The sequence below is a fragment of the Taudactylus pleione genome, unplaced genomic scaffold, assembly GCF_031769625.1.
Source record: "Taudactylus pleione unplaced genomic scaffold, aTauple2 ptg000400l, whole genome shotgun sequence".
Taxonomy (NCBI): Eukaryota; Metazoa; Chordata; class Amphibia; order Anura; family Myobatrachidae; genus Taudactylus; species Taudactylus pleione.
Genome location: NW_028284802.1, coordinates 5,090,334 through 5,110,596, shown reverse-complemented (window position 1 = coordinate 5,110,596; position 20,263 = coordinate 5,090,334). Strand labels below are relative to the sequence as shown.

Here is a 20,263-nt window from a genome sequence, read left to right as displayed (position 1 = left end):
CCTTTATTGAACATCAACTTCCACCAAACCACAGAATATTCAGCTGGTAAGTGTAGTTCAACAATATATGAAGACACGTTAGGTTCCTTGATTGATAGATATAGGTGTGGCTTATCGTGCATCAGTTCAGTAGTCCATAAATCATTTTCATTTACCTAGGAGCTGAATGTAACCCAAGAATACCGCTTGGTCCCGACTGTAGGTCTGACTGTAATATTTGAACTAGCATAGTTTTATTTAGATATTTGGTTGTTTTCTAGACAGTCTATGAAAACAGGTGCGAGTGACAAAAATAAAGCTGTAACTCATTTGTCCAGTTTATTTTACAAAAATGAAAGGAAATATTGGATTGGTCGCTGTGGGTTACAACGCTTTTTGCATACGCTCCCGTTTTCAGAACTGCTCCAAGTGTTTTTTTTTTTTTTTTTTAAATAATACGTTTGGGAAATCAAAAGCTTTTATTGAATGTATTACATTAATCATCTTCGTCAATCATTGTAGTTTGGTTTGAAGTAGTATTACCAAATACTATAGTACATTAAGTTTTGCAGCATTCAGGACCTATGTATATCTGAATGGTAACATATATACAAATGTGCCTATACAAGTACTACATCCGTTTCTAAACATCCATTCACAAACCCATTCATACGCACGTGTGACATTTATATATTCTTATACCAACGCCCACGAACATTCCCCCTCTCCTGGTTCTGTAACTTTTCCTCCAACAGCAAAATGAAAATAAACTGCACCCCCCATAAAATGCAAAATCCTAAAACCAACTGTATTCATAACCCAGCACGTCCCAAAAAAAAAATAAAAAAAAATGCAATTTGGGGAGTGAAAGGGTTAGAAGGAGACAAAATTCTCACACGCCTCACTGCCACCCCCCGTGCAGAAGTGAGAGATATATATATATAATTTTATTTTTTCCCTTCGGAGGTAGTCAAACTTGCGAACACGTGAACAAAAAGAAAACTCAGAAAAAAAAAATAATAATAAAAGTCTTCTCTATTGGTTATGTGAGCCGCTATGAGGTAATAACGCTGTTCTTTGATTGGCTGAGCCTCAAAGGATTCTGGGTAGACTCTGGAGGGAAGGAGTGAGGAGATTTAAAGTCTTATTTTGTTTCTCTCCCCATTGTAGCTCTTTTGTGTGTTATTTTTATTTTATTTATTTTTTTACTCCTGTATCCGTTTCGCTCCTTCTCATTTTTGCTTCTCCACACCCCCTTTTACTTCCCCCCCCCCGATTTCAAGGTAATCCTTTTAGTCTCTTCGGTTTGCCACCATATGTAACCTGTGTCCCTTTTCCTCAAAAATCCACTCGTCTTTCCATTACCGGCGTCAACCCTGCCTCTTCCATTCTCTTTATTTCGGGGCTGGCTCCACCCCTCTCCTCCCCCATTTCTCATATATTTTATTTTATTACGATTTTTTCACAGCCCATAAAAGATAGGATTGCGGATTTAATACATTCATTTAGCTCCACCGGCACAGTCTAGGGGCGGACGCTTTTGGAAAGGAAGCAGAATAGTCCAAGGTCTCCTTCCCTTCGGATACAGGAAGTTATCCTCTTCTGTGTGTGTGTAACCATTTTTAGTGTTCCCCACTATCATGGTGGCCATTGCTAGGGTCGATGGGATGAGTGGTAGTTATTCTTTGGGTTTCTGTGCTAAGACAAAGTTTTTTTTTGTTTTGTTTTGTACCACACGGGTTATATTTCCAGTGTCAGCACTCTATTTAAAAGGCATAGAACCTCACGACCTTCTTTTTTTTACAGAAGAATTGTGGAATCGAGGACCGTTTTCGACAGAGTGGTAAGGAGAAGCATGGGTCAGGGTAGAGAGAGATCTCACACTCTCTGTCCCGGGTAGACTCAGGTTACGGAGAAAAGTTCACGGAGAGACCGTTGTTTGCTGGAAGGGCGATAGGGGAGAAGCTCAGAGAGAAGGAGTGCGCTCAGTTAGAGGTGTCAGAGTGTACACTGCCTGGACCTTCTGTTGGGGAAGTGACAGAGGAGGGGGTCACAGCTTCTTGCCACCCTCCATTGGCCTGAAAAACATGAACAGAGAATTAGAAGAGAAGAAGAACCGATCGTTAAATGAGGGTAAAACAATATAGCTCCTATATCTCCTATGATACAATTCTAGGGAATTAAGTCATTTAGAAGACCTGAGCTTTTCTAAGCAGCACTTCCGCTGTATAAAAGGTACGTTGTTCAATCAAGGGGGCCCCCGAGCCATTTACAGAGATTTAGCCAATGTGACTTGTTTTCTGTTTGTTCTATTTTTAATTATCAATACACACACCAAAAGACACACATGCACACGAACGTCACCCCCCAAAAAGAAAAAAAAACAGTAAAGAAATAATCAGGCAAATTTGAAACCCTTTTATTCATTTTACCCGGATCTCCCGAGGGCTGTACATCTGATTGGCTGCTAATGTGTCACTGTAACCAGGACCCATTGTGTGACGCAAGGACTCCACCTTAGAGAGGATAAAAAACACAGGGTGAGAACAATTCGATAGTTGACAAAGCAGAAAGAAAAAGAAGGAGGCAGAAAAGGAAAATATAAAACGTGGAGGAGCTAAAATAGAAGGTCTAATGGAGGAAGAAGTACACCTGGACAACACGCGGACAGGAGAGGAAGCCACAAACACAAGAGATGACATGGAGCAAGGAAAGCACACACCGAAAATTACAGTAGCAATGGAGGGGACCTAACACTGACCTGTGAGGGGGGATAAGAATCCCCGTTTAAGCCCTGCATCGCCATGAACATGTCATTAGATCCAGACAAGTTGAATGAGCCACCAGAACCTGAGAGAAGAACGAGATAGAGGAGAAAAAGAGAGGATTGAGGAAGCAAAGTGGTGGAGCTCAAGATCAAGGATTGCAGAGGCAAAGAGTGGATATCAAGAGGCAGATGGATGAAGTTTTAAACACAGCGGAGTGCAAGGTTCAGCAAGGCGCAGGAAGCAATGTGGCGAAGTGCAAGGTTCAGCAAGGTGCAGGAGGTAATGCGGCAGAGTGCAAGGTTCAGAAAGGCGCAGGAAGTAATGCGGCGGAGTGCAAGGTTCAGAAAGGCGCAGGAGGTAATGCGGCAGAGTGCAAGGTTCAGAAAGGCGCAGGAAGTAATGCGGCGGAGTGCAAGGTTCAGAAAGGCGCAGGAGGTAATGCGGCGGAGTGCAAGGTTCAGAAAGGCGCAGGAGGTAATGCAGCGGAGTGCAAGGTTCAGAGGGTAATAGGAGGATAAGTGGCGGAGTGCAAGGTTCAGAAAGGCGCAGGAGGTAATGCAGCGGAGTGCAAGGTTCAGAGGGTAATAGGAGGATAAGTGGCGGAGTGCAAGGTTCAGAAAGGCGCAGGAGGTAAAGCGGCGGAGTGCAAGGTTCAGAGGATCACAGGAGGTAAAGCGGTGGAGTGCAAGGTTCAGAGGATCACAGGAGGTAAAGCGGTGGAGTGCAAGGTTCAGAGGTCACAGGAGGTAAAGTGGCAGAGTGCAAGGTTCAGAGGGTTACAGGAGGTAAAGTGGCGGAGTGCAAGGTTCAGAGGGTTACAGGAGGTAAAGTGGCGGAGTGCAAGGAACATAGAAGTAAAGTTGTAACGTGCAGGGTTTGCAGAGATAGTGTTGGGAGTGTAAATGTTCAGAGGGTCACAGGAGGTAAAGCAGTGGAGGGCGAGATTCGTAGATGAAGTAAGAATCAGAGGGCGGAAGAAGAATGTAGATTTTGGGGAGGATTGTGTGGAGTGTGAAGGAAAGTTAGACCATTGGAGATGAGTGAGGTTTTTTTTGTGGGAATCAGAAGTGCAAATACGTCAATGGAATGGTTTGGGAAGAAGCACACAGCAAGGGGGGGGGGGGGGGGGGGGGAGTATATGGATGTAAATTGCAGAATGAGAGCAGAGAATTGAGAAGGAACAAAGAACAGTAGTTAGATGGGACTACAGCCTAAAGTTATGGGTAAGTTATTTAGCTGCCCAGGTGCAGGGTGACTTTACACAGAGGGGGTTTACCTAAGTGGCAGCTCTAGAGCTCGTGTCCATGGAGTAGCCATCCCTTATTGCCCCAAAGCATGGAAGGTAACCTACCTGCAGAAGTTGGGGTTGTTGGAGAATTGGCTCCACTATGTCCTCCCTGCGTAACTGTGACTGCAGTCTTCACTGCATAGATATTCGCTTCCTCCTGGAATTTTCCAATGTTTTTCTTGTACCTAATTCTTTTATTCCCAAACCAATTGGAGACCTGTGTGAAGGACACCAGGCACAATATTGGCTACAGTAAATGGATTTTACACCATCAGAGATGCAATGCTGACAACCGTTGTCCTGCGTAAGACTACCATGTAAGCACCATCTTACCTGTGACACGGTGATGCCACATTTCTTTGCCAGTTCCTCTTTTGCCTCTTCGCTAGGGTAAGGGTTACTTAGGTGTGAGTAGAAGTACTCGTTCAGGACTTCAGTGGCCTGTTTACTGAAGTTCCTCCTCTTCCGCCTAAGAGAAGAACAGATCATCATATATACCCAATATATATATATAAAAATTCTTCTCAAAGCCATTAAGAAGTCTACTCTGCTCCAAAACACCACAACAGTTGACTTCCACGTATAAAGATCTTGTGCGCTCTTCACTTACCGCGCGTCTAAGAACCGAGAGCGGAGGATCATGACGGCTTCACATGTGCTTTGCTTGAGCTGCATTTGGATTGAACTGAATTTTCGGTGGATGATCCCCACCATCCTCTCAATCTCTTTGGGGGAGATGGGACGGGTTCGGCTCTGTTCTCTCAACAGATTCATGACGTGTGTCGTGAATTCGTTACATGCCTAAGAAGAAGGTTGGGAAAAAAAAGGGGGTAGACAGAAACAGCATTGGAAATATAGTCTAAATAACGTAGACTAATTGAGGTTACACTACATGGCCAACGGTATGTGGACGTCCCTTCTATTTAGTGCGTTTGGCCATTTTAGCCAAACCCATTGCCAAAAAGTGCATAAATGCAGACATGCAACATCTATAGTCAGTAGGGTCGTACTGAAGAGCTCAGTGACATTCGAGATGGCACTGTCATGGGATGCCAACTTTACAACAAATGATTTTGACAAATTTCTGCCAGGCTAAAGCTGCCCCAGTGATGTGGAAGCGTCTAGAAGCAAAAACAGCTCAGCCCTGTAGTGTATGACACATAGGCTAACCGGCATGGGTACGGGATCCCGGCTGTCAGAATCCCAGCACCGGCATCCCGATAGGGTTAGGATACAGACACCTGTCGGTCAGTATCCTAACTCTCCCCCTTTCCCTACCACTGACCATCCCCGTTGCCTAAACTTTATCTTTATCCCTTTAGAATGTAAGCTCTCATGAGCAGGGCCCTCGTCCCTCATGTGCTTCTCCTATCCCTTTCATTTATTCCGAACTCCCTAATTGGCACCTAACACTTGGTTGCTGAGGCCCTGCTGCTTGTGTTATATAGCCATGTGTATAAACCATGTCCTTGTCCTGCATTGTTTTGTACTACTATTAACTGTTTTTCTTGTGTGCTCATGTATGTACTTTGTAAGGCACTGCAGAACCTTTGTGGCGCCATATAAATAAAGGATAATAATAATAATCATCTTAACCTCCCCCTCCCTAAACCTTCCCCTGTAGTGTCTAACCCTAACCCTCCCCACTAATCCCAGTATTTAAAAACGGGATTCCGGTGCTGGCATTCTAAGCGCCGTCATCCTGACTGATGGTATTATGACCGCATCCCATCCCAACGAATGGGACTGCCGAGTGCCGAAACACATAGAAACCATCTACCCACGGTTGTAACATTCACCGACGGATTCTATGCTGACCCTGGAAGCAACGTCAGCTCATAAACGCTTCATCGGCAGCTTCATAGACGGAATCCGTGTTTACCGGGTGCCAAGACAATGCGTCCTGCCAAAATGCTATAAGGTTTGGTGGCTTAGCAGAGCTTGGTGTGAAAGAAATTGGCTATCCTGCACAGAGACCTGATTTCACCAACATTTGCTGAGCCTGTCCCTGTTGCCCAACATCAGTGCCCAATCTCATTAATGCTCTTGTGGCTGAATGGATGCAAATCCCTGCAGCCACACGCCTATATCTAGTGCAGTGTTTCCCAAGGCACACGGTCCTCAAGGCACACTAACAGTCCATGTTTTAGTGATATCCATGGCTGAGCACAGATTGTTAAATCAAAATAACTGAAGTACTAATTAAGACACCTGTGCTCAAGTATGGCTATCCTTAAAACCTGGACTGTTAGTGTGCCTTGAGGACCATGGTTGGGAATCCCTGATCTAGTGGGAAAGTCTATATTAATGCCTATGGTTTTGGAAAGCGATATGAAATGAGAACACATAAGTGCCCTGTTCAGGTGTCCACATATTTTAGCCGTGTAGTGTATATATAATTTCACCACCTCCTACCTCACTCTTCTTCCCCCTCACCTGCTCATACTTCTCCAGCTCGGCATGGTAAATCTGCCTGATCTGGGACAGTTTGTTCCTGTAATCCGAGTGCTCTATAGAGTTATCGGGAGAGACCCCACCGGAGGCTGCCGCTGCTGCGGCCGCTGCCGCAGATCCCCCTCCTTTTTCTGGGCCTGCTACACCTTCCGCCAACAGCATATTGTCCAAACGCATTAACTGTGGATCCACCGGCTCCTCCTCCTGATTGTTCCGGATACTCAGACCTGGGGAGGATGAGGAGGAAAATAATCAGGTAGGTACAAGAAGGGTGCATATCGAAAAATGCAATCTAAGGGTATTTAAAAAATGAAGTGTTCAGCAGGGTGTGAATGTGCAGGAGGGGTGTGACGGGGAGACAATGAGGCGGTCAAGCTTGGGCGACTTCCCTGAAGCACAGAGAACATGGAAGTAAACAATGCGTAATATAAAGGCAGCTATTTTGTGTGTTAGGTTTGGCATTTTAAACTATTGGGGTGTTTTGCAAATTGGTACCGGCATCACCGTGCTGCTTAGCCGTGCCCATATCCGCAAATTGTGATGCTAGCAGAATGCAATGTGTTGTTCCGGAACGGCACATCGAGTCAATGTCTGGAATTATATTCCCCTCCGTGTGTGTATTTCCAGTCTTTAGATGTGAAGGAAAATCTGCATTATTGGTAGTACATGGGAAGAAACATGTGCATGTCATACCTCCCAACATTTCATTTTTGTTTGTCAGGGCTCTGCGTGACTGCCCTGCGCAGGGGGCGTGGTCACACCATGATGGGGGCGGGACGGAATCATACTTCAGAAGAGCTAGGTCGCCCTTTGACCTCTCTACCCTAAAAAATAAAATCCTGCATTGCTACACACAGCTGCCTCTGGCGCAGTACGGGCGTCAGTGTGCGGACATGCATTTTATGGGCCAGTGTAAGGTCCACCATTAGGCAGCTACCCGCTAGGGTTGTGCTAAACATAGGGCGCACAATGGAGGACATGCAAGTAAATGGACAGCGTAGTGGACTTCCAACGCTAAAGCTGTGCATAAATGCTGGTGGGTACGGGCTCAATGGTACCAGTGAGATCCATTCGGATACTGGCTTATATGAGTTTATTAATAAACGCAATCATTTTGGGCGCGATCGTCTTGAGTCAACGAATGTTGTCTGAGCTGTGAAGTAAACCACCTCCTAAAGTGCCTTGCAAAAGTATTCGCTCCCTTTGCATTTTTCATGTTTTGTTGCCTCATAACCTGGAATTAAAATGGATTGTGTGAAGGTGTGCATCATTTCATGCACAGAACATGCCTACAACTGTGAAGTTGTGTTTTTTTTAATATTGTGAATCAAACATTTAGGACAACATAACAGAAAACGTCAGCGTGTATAACTATTCACCCCCCTAAAGTCAGTACTTTATCGAGCCACCTTTTGCGGCAATTACAGCTGCAAGTCGCTTTGGATAAGAGTCTATGAGCTTGCCACATCTTGCCCCTGGGATTTTTGCCCATTCCTCAACGCAAAACTGCTCCAGCTCCTTCATGTTGGATGGTTTCCGCTTGTGAACAGCAATCTTCAAGTCTGACCACAGATTCTCAATTGGATTGAGATCTGGGCTTTGACTAGGCCATTCCAACACATTTACATGTTCCTCTTAAACCACTGGAGTGTTGCTTTAGGTCATTGTCCTGCTGGAAGGTGAACCTCCGTCCCAGTCTCAAATCACGGGCTGACTGAAACAGGTTTTGCTCAAGTATCTTTCCCTCGAATCAAATCACATAGCGTTTTCCTTGGTGGCCAAAAAGTAAAATTTTAGTCTCATCTGACCAGAGCACCTTCCTCCATACATTTGGGGAGTCGCCCACATGCCTTTGGCAAACTCAACTCGTGTCTTCTTATTTTTATCACTAAGTAATGGCTTTTTTCTGGCCACTCTTCCATAAAGCCCAGCTCTATGGAGTGTACGGCTTATTGTGGTCACATGCACAGATACACCAGTCTCTGCTGTGGAACTCTGCAGCTCCTTCAGGGTTACCTTTGGTCTCTGTGCTGCCTCTCTGATTAATGCCCTCCTTGCCCGGTCTGTGAGTTTTGGTGGGCAGCCCTCTCTTGGCAGGTTTGTTGTGGTACCATGTTCTTTCCATTTGATGATGATGGATTTGATGGTGCTCCGGGGGATCATCAAAGATTTGGATATATTTCTATAACCCAACCCAGAATTGTACTTCAAACAAGTCAGGGACAAAGTTGTTGAGGAGAGCTCCTCTTGGTCTTCATGGTGCGATGCCTCTTGCTTATGCTGGCCATACACGCTACAATTATCGGGACAATCCGCCCGATATCGGCGGATCGCTGCGATAATTGTAGCGTGTGGGGGGGCGACCGAGGGTTAAATATTGCTCGGTCGGGCATGCTGGATTGTCCAGCATGCCCGTCCGATGCGATATTTAGCGGGTAAACTGTCGGCCGCATCGGGCAGTGTATGCCCAGCGCAGCCGACAGACAGACATTTCCTGTGTTCCTTCCTACGGAAGGAACAGGGAAATGTCTCCTCCACCGGGGGCGGAGCGCGGATGTCGGGCTATACACTGTGAGATTTCTCTCACAGTGTATGCCGGCGACTTCTGCGGCTGGCAGGCTGCCAGATAAAATGTCTGTCGGTCTGACAGGTATTTTATCTGGTAGTGTATGCCCAGCATAAGTGGTGTTGCAGCCTCTGGGGCCTTTCAGAAAAGGTGTGTTTATACTGACAGATCATGTGACACTTAGATTTCACACAGGTGGACGTCATTTCACTAATTATGTGACTTCTGAAGGTAATTGGTTGCACCAGACTTTTGAGGGGCTTCATAGCAAAGGGGGTGATTACATATGCACATGCCAATTTTCAGAATTTTATTTATAAAGATTATTTTTTATATATATTTTTCTCAATTCAATTCACCAACTTAGACTATTTTGTGCAGATCCATCATATAAAATTCAGATAAAAAAAGAAATAAAAATGACAGGTTGTAATGTAACAAAAAAGGTAAAAAGGGGGGTGAATTCTTTTGCAAGGCACTGTATGTTTGCAGGTACTAATACCGCCACTTCTTGCAGCAGCCAGGATGCTTGCCACACTTTACAAAGCGACTTATGTGGAATTAGAGTTTACAGTCATTTAAAACCGGACGTACGCTAGGTGGTGTGGCTCTAATTAGTTCAGATGCATGCTGCAAATATGGCAGCCTGTGTGTTCCGTATTAAACGGCCAACCATGCACCCTTCTGAGGAACCCCCTGTGAAAACCACACACTTGCCTCATAAGGCAATCTCACATCTGCAGGAAGGAAAGCCTAATGGTCATATACAAGCATTACCAGCCCTTATTTTTAGGTGTGAATGGAATTCCGCAGCAGCTTCCGGCAGCTGGCCTGGAGCCCTGGAAAGCTATGATTTCTTACATTATCCCTGTGATAATCTCTGCATTATCCTGATAAGTTTCACCCATTATCCCTAACACACACACTCATTAGATGCACCGTTTCCTGTCTGTTCAGCCCTTCCCCCATCTCAACCAATCCCCACACTCAGACAAGCACAGGCTCCCAGCCACCGTCGCTGTGGAGACGACCTAGCGATGACCTTTTCTCCCGCCACAGCAACAGCATAGGAAACATGGCTACCATAGCAACCAGGGAGGGGGGGGGTTCAAGATGGGCGAAAGAAAATTGGGAGAAATAGGGAAACTAGTGACTAGGGAAGGGAAAAAAAGGGGTAGATATGATCATAGGTAGGGGAACATGTCATATGGCTGATCTGGGAGATACATGGATAGCTGTAGATTGTAGTGCGCATGTACCATACATTACACACACACACGCTACATATTATATGGAGATAGATATCTATATATGCACACACACGTACGTACGTACGTACATATATATATATATTATACACACACACGCGTATATTATAGACACACAGTAATAATGCAATCACACTTGATAAGGAAAACCCCCAAAACTGTATACCGTATATACTCGAGTATAAGCCGAGTTTTCAGCACATTTTTTGTGCTGAAAAAGCACACCCTCGGCCTTATACTCGAGTCATGCCCCATGGTACGCAGCTGAGTAGCGTACCATGCGGGCCGCGGTGCAGACTGTGGCCCTGATTCAGAGCCGGACGCTCTGACAGAGCGCTCGCTCTGAATCAGGATCGTCCCTGCTCCTTTTTGGAGCAGCCTCCTGGCCGCTTGCATAGCTGTGGGTGACCACCCACAGCTATAGTGTGCGGCCAAAAAGATGGTCGCGATGGTCAAGACCATCGGGCTTGCGACGAGACTCTGCGGTAGGATCTCGCTGCCGCAAGCCCAGCCTATCAGAGCCAAAAGCACTCCCACTGACATCACTAGTGATGTCAGTGGGGCCGGCCCCAGACGGTAGGCGTTCCCATGGGAACGCCTCCGTCTGGGCAGCAACGCCCCCGGCACGCCCACCAAAGGGGGCGTGCTGTCAATCAACATCGACAGCACGCCCCCCTTTGGCTTGGCCGTCGCTATTCGGGTCTCGCGCATGCTCACGACGGAGCTCCCTCCGTCGTGCGCATGCGCACTAGGTCACCATCGACCGGCTTGCGAGCGCTCAGCGCTCGCGAGCGGGTCAGTATCAGGCCCTGTGTCTCTGTGACACAGCTGCACCGCATGTGTGTCGCGGACCGGACGGAGTTTGTTGTAATCAGCAGCCGATGAGAGTCTGTCAGACTCTCATCGGCTGCTGCTGCTCCCACTGCGGGAGCCATCTTCCGGCTCCCGCAGTGGGTAATGGGAGAGACGTCGTCATGACAACGTCTCTCCCATCATGCAAAGCAGCCTGGAGGAGCCGGTTGCAGCGTCGGGATCAGGAGCGGGGTTTCAGGTAAGTGGTTTTTTGTTTTTGTTTTTTTTTTAAATTACATCTCTCTCTCTACTGGGGGGGCTACTACTCGGGGCAGTACCAGGGGGGGGGATTGCTACTGGGGGCACTACCAGGGCGGGATTAATACTGGGGGCACTACCAGGGGGGGATATTGCTACTGGGGGCACTACCAGGGGGGGTTGTACTACTGGGGGCACTACCAGGGAGGGTATTACTACTGGGGGCACTACCAGGGAGGGTATTACTACTGGGGGCACTACCAGGGAGGGTATTACTACTGGGGGCACTACCAGGGGGGGTATTACTACTGGGGGCACTACCAGGGGGGGGTTGTACTACTGGGGGCACTACCAGGGGGGGGTTGTACTACTGGGGGCACTACCAGGGGGGGGTTGTACTACTGGGGGCACTACCAGGGGGGGGGTTGTACTACTGGGGGCACTACCAGGGGGGGGGTTGTACTACTGGGGGCACTACCAGGGAGGGTATTACTACTGGGGGCACTACCAGGGAGGGTATTACTACTGGGGGCACTACCAGGGGGGGGTAATTACTACTGGGGGCACTACCAGGGGGGGTATTACTACTGGGGGCACTACCAGGGGGGGAATATTACTACTAGGGGCAGTACCAGGGGGGGGGGGAATATTACTACTGGGGGCAGTACCAGGGGGGGGAATATTTATTCTGGGGGCAGTACCAGGGGAGGGATTACTACCAGTAGCTGCTGCATTTCCCACCCTAGGCTTATACTCGAGTCAATAAGTTTTCCCAGTTTTTTGTGGTAAAATTAGGTACCTCGGCTTATATTCGGGTCGAATATATACTCGAGTATATACGGTATATATTTTTTAAAGGTTTTTTTTTTTTTTTTTTTTTTTTTTTTAACTTTTCTTTACACCCAAAAATGGACGTTGATATAAAAACAAAAAAAACTCTTTATTGCGCTCTCTTTAGAACATTTATATTTTGCCTGCTCTTCAAAAAGGAATGAAAAAAAAAAAATTTGGGCAACAAAAGCACCAGCTGGTGGCGGATGGATAAGGGTGCGACATCATCAGGCCTCCGTTCTGCACTTGAGTGAGACGCACGTGAGATAGGGCGCAGTGCCAAAGTGAGAGACGGATGCCACAGAGAGCGACAGTAAAGATAGTGAGAGAGAGGCACGCACACACAGACACCATGGAGTACAGAATACGAGGCCCTGGGGGGTGGTGTTGTACCGAAAACGAGGCACGTTTTTTTTTTTTTTTTTTTTTTTTTACAGAAGATGGGGCACGAGGGGGCACAGAGAACGAGGCACCAGGGGGCACAGAGAACGAGGCACCAGGGGGCACAGAGAACGAGGCACCAGGGGGGGTGGGGCACAGAGAACGAGGCACCAGGGGGCACAGAGAACAAGGCACCAGGGGGCACAGAGAACGAGGCACCAGGGGGGGTGGGGCACAGAGAACGAGGCACCAGGGGGGGTAGGGCACAGAAGACGGGGCACCAGGGGGCACAGAGAACGAGGCACCAGGGGGCACAGAGAGCAGCACAAGATGATCTAGAAGGAGCAGCATCAGAGAGGAGAGAGGCAGAGGGGGAAATTTATCAAATCTTGGAGCGAGATAAACTGGAGAGACAAAGTACCAGTCAGTTTCTAAAGCTGGGTACATACTATTACGACGGACGATTGGTAAGTGCATACACACATATACATGTGCCCGCCCGTACAAACAGCGTGATGTGCCAATATAACTGCCATCAGCTGTGCTGCACAGACATATTGCTGGTACACACCCACCGACGTATCCACAGTATGGCGGCCAGTGTGTACCCAGCATTACCTACATTTTACAGGCTGTGCTAGAACAAAATTACAGTTCGATTGGTTGTTATGAGCAAGAGAGAGCGCGTGAGAAAAGGCAGTACTACAAGTCCCAGTATTCTCTGTCAGCAACGGCTTACCTAATCCTGAATAAAGGAGAAGAGAAGAATCAGAAACAAAGGCTGATGACATTTATGCACGGTCATTGCTTGGTGAGCCCTGAAGCACACATTGATTACACAAGGAACTGGCCACATAAGAGGCTTTGTTTGTATGTTCTGGGGGCTGTCCGCCGCTTAACGAGAGCTGATTAACGAGCCTCCTTGTTTACACTCCCAGAAGAACCAGATTCATAACAGATAATTACACTGCTCCCCCCCCCCCTCCTCACAACCCTGTCACAATTATGTCATTAACACCACGATATTAATGAGGAGGCTGGGCGGCCGTGTGCCACAGATCTCTTCATGAGTTCACACACTGTCACGTGGCAGCTCACAGCTGTGAGTGCGGATAGAGCGCCAGGTAGGTGCCATCGTTTGGGGACTGTCCTTTTCAGCAGAGCTCTCTCTGTAGGTGCCACTGCTTCACTCACAGAAAGAGGGCAGTTTACCGGGGGGTATAAGTTTTGGTAGATCCGTGAATACATCAAATGCCCACTCAGGTTAGGAAATAATAGGAAAGCCAGTGCAGTTGTGGTTTTCTAGGAACAGAGTCGACTTCATATGCATAAACTATCTTTATAGATCGTTAATATTTACCCAACATTTCACTTTTGGGGGGGTTTGTAGGATCGTTGATGCTTAAAAAAAAACAGCGCAAGCTGGATTGCCCAACACTCCTATCCGCACGACTGTGCTCCAACATTTCCGAAAAAAAAAAAAAGTTATTCTGTATTTAATCTTTCTGGAGCACGGCGTGGTGATGGATGGAGAGGAAATTCTGTAGCGCCATAATGTAGTCACTGAGGGGGTATTTATCAAAGACTGGAGAGAGATAAAATTGTGAGAGATCAAGCACCAACCAATCAACTTCCAATTAAGATTTTAGAAGTGATGTTTGAAAAATTACAGTTAGGAGCCGATTGGTTAATACTTTTTCTCTCACAATTTTCTCTCTCACCAAGCTTTGATAAATACCCCTACGAAAGTCCAACTATTGGTATGCGGTCAGGAAGCCGGAGGTCGAAATGTCGACCGCCGGCTTCCAGACTGTCAAATCCCGACATGGGACTAATGATAGGCGTTGAAATCCCGACGCCCATCATTAGCCACCCGCCGAAATCCCGACGCCCAGCATACCGAACGAAGGCAAGCTGGGCGTCGTGAGCAAAGAGCCGTGGATGGGGGGGCCCCACAGGGGGGTGGGGTGTGTGTTTAGGTTTAGGGGCTCCCGGGGGGGACTTAGGGTTAGGCACCCCCCCGGGAGGGTTAGGTTAAGAGTGCTAGGTTAAGAGTGCTGGGAGGGGGTTAGGTTTAGGCACTCCTGGGGGGGGGGGGGGGGGAGGGAAGGTTAGGGTTAGGCACTAGGGGTGGTGGTTAAGGTTAGGCACCCCTAAAGGAGGGTTAAGGGGGGGGGGAATAGTTAAAATACTTACCGTGTGGGGATCTTCAGTGTTCTGCCATCCGGCGTCTGTATTACATCCGCCGGGCTTTTTGGCTGGCGGTATGTCATACAGATTCCCAACTACGATAACAAGTAACATTATTTAACATGCTAACAATTGCTTCTTGGCTTTACTACAAGTTCAACTCTTATTCTTAATCGCTACATATCTAAATGATCACCATCATCAGAACTAAATAACTTGGTCAGTACAGAACAGTTAACACCACAGCAGGAGCTTAGGGCAAGACTGATAGGGTCACACAAGGCCCCAAGGTGAAGCAAGCTTGGAAGAAAAAAAATAAAATATATAAATATATAAATATATATATATATATATATATATATATATATATATATATATATATATATACTTTGTCTCAACTATAAAACTTGTGAGAGGCTGGCAGGTCTGGCTTTGCCAGAGGGGTGATGGCAAGGAACCAGCATGACGGAACAGGGCAAAGATTCTGATTCGGAGAACGTTTTTTTTAAAGGTAGTTACAGAATATAGAAGCTCAGTGCCCAATACAGCAACATAACCAACCACACAGAGACCAGGGAATCCCCTTGAATGATATATTACAAGCAGAAATAAATAAAAATTATAATATTAAAAAAAAAAAAAATATATATATATATATATATAAAACAGGAGTGCAGTGGGAGGAGATGTAGACCTAAAGGAAACATGACCCAGGTATAAATGGAGCATGTGAGGGACGGATTAGGGAGAATAAAGGACAGGGCCTTAATGAAGAGGGGAGATGGGAGAGAGCACAGGATTGTGCTGTGCGCTACGTTAGACATTTGATCTGCTGCCCTCCCCCCTCTCCATTACCAGTCTCGCAGTAGGGGGTGAGGGGAAAGACTCCCATTAAATAGGAGAAGAGAAGGAGGAGAGGAAAAATCTACAGTGCATGATCCTCTATTGTTATACAAATGACAGGATGGCCACTATCAGCAGCCTACTGTAAGTACTCCATGCCATACAGAACATGTGCTGATCCCCAAACATCTACACCAGGCCAACAACCTAAACCTCAAGGTGGAGTCCTGAATCCACTATACTGGTATATATGAACTGAGCACCACAGATTTGAAAAGACATATATATATATATATATATATATATATATATATACATACATACACACACACACACACATACATAGAAGGCTCCTCTACTCCATTACAGGCCTCCACTCTCAACGCGACCGAGAGGTTAGGTTGCAGCAACACTCGGCACTAATTGTATTTCTGCTGTACAGGCCGTTTGCCAGAGGCGGAAAGTTTCTGGTAATGGCGCCTCGGATTCCCACTTGTGTGCCGTCACCTTCCATGGAACGGCTTCTGTCACTTTGTATTTGCAAATTCACCTCATTTTTAGTCCGTGACTCGAGCTTGGGCGACAATGGTCAAATGATTCTGTTGAGTTGTGCATTATAGGGGGGAGTAACAACAGGAATATTTGAAGTGAAATTTTGCTGGCAAAGCGTGGAAAATGTTCCAGCCAAATGCGGAAAGGGGTCAACATTCCACGTAATGGTTTAAAAATGTCACTTATTGCTGCTCAAGAGCTCCCTCATCGAGCATACCTGTGTTTTGAGGAACCGTAAGGATAAGAGTTTATACATCGTAGGGATAGGTCATTCTAATATTTGTTTAAACATACCGCAGTCACTTTGGTTGTTGCCAGCAGGTTCTGGACTATAGATTGACAGTTTAAAGGTCGACAGTGTCTAGATAGACAACAGATGTTAGACAGTCAAAAGGTTGACAGGGACAAAAGGTCGACATGAAAATGGTTGATAATTGTTTTTTTAGCCCTAATCTTCACCCTAACCCTCCCCTTGGTGCCTAACCGTGGGGGTAAGTGCCTAAGCCTAACCCTCCAGTAAGTGCCTAACCCTCCCCTTGGTGCCAAACCCTAACCGTCAGGGTAAGTGCCTAACCCTAACCCTCCGGTAAGTGGTTAGAGATAGGCACTTACCCCAAAGGTTAGGGTTAGGAACTTACTCCCGACATTTAGGTTTAGGCACCAAGAGGAGGGTTAGGCACTAGAAGGGACGGTTAGGTTCAGGCACTTACCCCGACGGTTAGGGTTAGGTACCAGAAGGGAGGGTTAGAAAAAACAAAAACATGTGTCGGCCATTTTTATGTTGCGACCTTTTGACCATGTCGACCATTTGTACCCGCCGACCGTCCATGTCGTAATTTTGTGTGTTGACCTTTAGCCCCTGCGGACCTTTTGTCCTTGTCGACCTATTGACTGTCTAACATCTGGTGTCTATCTAGACATTGTCGACTTTTTAACGGTGTATTATAACACACCCACGGGCAGCTATCTAGGTCAGCATCTAGGTGGGGCTCCACCATACACATAATAGAAAAAGAAAATCTCCCCTAGAAATCTCATTAGTAATCATTCTCAAATTTAAAACTACCGTTTCAAAGTAATCCACTTTCTCCAGCGCTGGCTTGGTTAGCAAACTGGGCACAGCGCTACCTCCCAGCTCCCGCTGAAGCGACATGACAGAGGGCACACGTCTGTAACCTCAGTTACCATAGTATCCAGAGGGAGAGGTTAGAGAGCAATATGCCTGCACCTCCAGTGTGGTGCCCTCATGCTGGCTGCCACAGAGCTGTTAGAATGGATTCCTGCCAGGAGAAAGCAATCCTGCTGAGTGCATAGAAATACCACAGCAGCAGGCGGTACATAGCGTGCTCAGGAGAAGGGTCCAGGCCCTTGTACACCTAAAATGCAGAACTGTCAGCAGCTGGCTCAATGGACTCGTGTCTCCTGGAGGGTATGGTGGTGTTGGGGCTGGCAGAGGTCATTGCTTACTGAGACCATTGCAAATTATGATAACAGGACCCGGAGGAGGAAGAAAACAAGCACCAGAAAATAAAGATAGGCTGTCGGGACACTGACCTGTCTTCTCTTTGATTTCGCACAGTACACTGAAGAGAGCTGGTTTCATCCTGTGGCAGTTTAAGGCGTGCTTCCTATACACAGAGAGAAAGGGGACAAAGCCACATAAACATGGTTATTGTACAGATACAGGACAGTGCATTTATTATCAGCATATACTCCGTGTATCACAGCCATCGTGTGTTTATACAGTGTTATCTGGTGGTGTATACTGAGCATGATCAATACCAGGATGTACACAGTGCAGTCTTATTATCAGTATATACAGTGCATCCGGAAAGTATTCACAGCGCTTCACTTTTTCCACATTTTGTGGTTATGTTACAGCCTTATTCCAAAATGGAACAAATAAATTTTTGTCCTCAAAATTCTACACACAATACCCCATAATGACAACGTGTAAAAAGTTTGAGATGTTTGCAAATTTAATAAAAAAAAAAAGAAAAACTAAGAAATCACATGTAGATAAGTATGCACAGCCTTTGCCATGAAGCTCAAAATTGAGCTCAGGTGCATCCTGTGTCCACTGATCATCCTTGAGCTGTTCCTACAGCTTAATTGGAGTCTACCTGTGGTAAATTCAGTTGTTTGGACATGATCTTGAAGTGCATACACTTGTCTATGTAAAAGGTCCCACACTTGACAGTGCATGTCAGAGCACAAACCAAGCATGTAGTCCAAGGAATTGTCTGTAGACCTCCGAGACAGGATTGTCTCGAGGCACAAATGTGTGGAAGGGTACAGAAAAATATCTGCTGCTTTGAAGGTCCCAATGAGCACAGTGGCCTCCATCATCCGTAAATGGAAGACGTTCGGAACCACCAGGACTCTTCCTAGAGTTGGCCAGCCGTCTAAACTGAGCGATCGTGGGAGAAGGGCCCTAGGTCAGGGTGGTGACCAAGAACCCAATGGTCACTCTGGCAGAGTTACAGCATTCCTCTGTGGAGAAAGGAGAACCTTCCTGAAGGACAACCATCTCTGCAGCAATCCACCAATCAGGCCCGTATGGTAGAGTGGCCAGACGGAAGCCACTCCTTAGTAAAAAGCACATGGCAACCCGTCTGGAGTTTGCCAAAATGCACCTGAAGGACTCTCAGACCATGAGGAACAAAATTCTCTGGTCTGTTGAGACAGAGATTGAACTTTTTGGAGTCAATGCCAGGTGTTATGTTTGGAGGAAACCAGGCACCGCTCATCACCAGGCCAAAACCATCCTTACAGTGAAGCATGGTGGTGGCAGCATCATGCTGTAGGGATGTTTTTCAGCGGCAGGAACTGGGAGACTAGTCAGAATAGAGGGAAAGATGAATGCAGCAATGTACAGAGACATCCTGGATGAAAACCTGCTCCACAGCGCTCTTGACCTCAGACTGGGGCGACGATTCATCTTTCAGTAGGACAACGACCCTAAGCACACAGCCAAGATATCAAAGGAGTGGCTTCAGGACAACTCTGTGAATGTCCTTGGATGGCTCAGCCAGAGCCCAGACTTGAACCCGATTGAACATCTCTGGAGAGATCTGAAAATGGCTGTACACCGATGCTTCCCATCCAACCTGATGGAGCTTGAGAGGTGCTGCAAAGAGGAATGGGCGAAACTGCCCATAGATAGGTGTGCCAAGCTTCTGGCATCATATTCAAAAAGACTTGAAGCTGTAATTGCTGCCAAAGGTGCATCAACAAAGTATTGAGCAAAGGCTGTGAATACTTATGTACATGTGATTTCATAGTTTTTCTTTTTTTTGTTTTTTTATTAAATTTGCAAAAATCTAAAAGAAAACTTTTTACACGTTGAATTTATTCTATTTTGGAATAAAAACTGTAACATAACAAAATGTGAGTAAAAAAGTGAAGTGCTGTGAATACTTTCCGGATGCACTGTAGATACTCTGTATCACTGTATAGAGCAGCATAATCTTTATCAGGATGTACACGATGCAGTCTTATTATCAGTATGTACACAATATTCCGTATTTTTGAATATTTGGATATGGGAGACTCAACCTCTGTATCAGTATATAAAGCAGCGTGATCATAACCAGATTGTACAGTGCAGTCTTATCATAATCATATAGATACTCTGTATCAGTATATAGAGCAGTGTGATCATTATCTGGACATATACATACACTATCATTTCACAGAGCAGTCTGGTCATTATCAGCATATAGATGCTATTTATCATCACATAGAACAGTTATATAAGTGTAAAGATAGCCAGTATAATTATACAGAGCGGTGGGAGCATCATCATGACAGAGGTACTTAGTATCATTACATAGAGCAGTGTGATCATTACCAAGATATATACATACACTCACTATCATTACACAGGTTATATGCATATACTATGTATCATTACACAGAGCAGTCTTGTTAGCAGGCTATATATATACTCAGTATGGTTACATAGGACAACAGAACCATTATCAGGTTATATGCATATACTATGTATCATTATACAGAGCAGTTTTGTCACTATCAGTATATAGATACTCTATCATTATATAGAACAGTCTTATCAGTGTAACCCAGTATA

General features: G+C 46.1%; 1 protein-coding gene across 3 annotated transcripts in view; it reads right to left on the bottom strand.

Annotated features, from left to right (window-relative positions):
• Positions 1 to 445: 445 nt before the first annotated feature.
• Positions 446 to 20,263, bottom strand: part of PBX2 (PBX homeobox 2) — a 33,969-nt gene continuing 14,151 nt past the window's right edge. Inside the window, exons 2-9 of one of the 3 annotated variants that reach the window (XM_088446664.1) lie at positions 17,725 to 17,798; positions 6,451 to 6,716; positions 4,646 to 4,836; positions 4,369 to 4,504; positions 4,099 to 4,252; positions 2,741 to 2,829; positions 2,412 to 2,495; positions 446 to 2,057 (exon numbers count right to left, since the gene is read on the bottom strand). In XM_088446664.1, the coding sequence (XP_088302790.1) occupies positions 1,965 to 2,057; positions 2,412 to 2,495; positions 2,741 to 2,829; positions 4,099 to 4,252; positions 4,369 to 4,504; positions 4,646 to 4,836; positions 6,451 to 6,716; positions 17,725 to 17,798 (1,087 nt within the window). In that variant the 3' untranslated portion in view covers positions 446 to 1,964. The remainder of the gene's footprint in view (positions 2,058 to 2,411; positions 2,496 to 2,740; positions 2,830 to 4,098; positions 4,253 to 4,368; positions 4,505 to 4,645; positions 4,837 to 6,450; positions 6,717 to 17,724; positions 17,799 to 20,263) is intronic. The other 2 variants (XM_088446665.1, XM_088446667.1) reach the window with 2 other exon arrangements.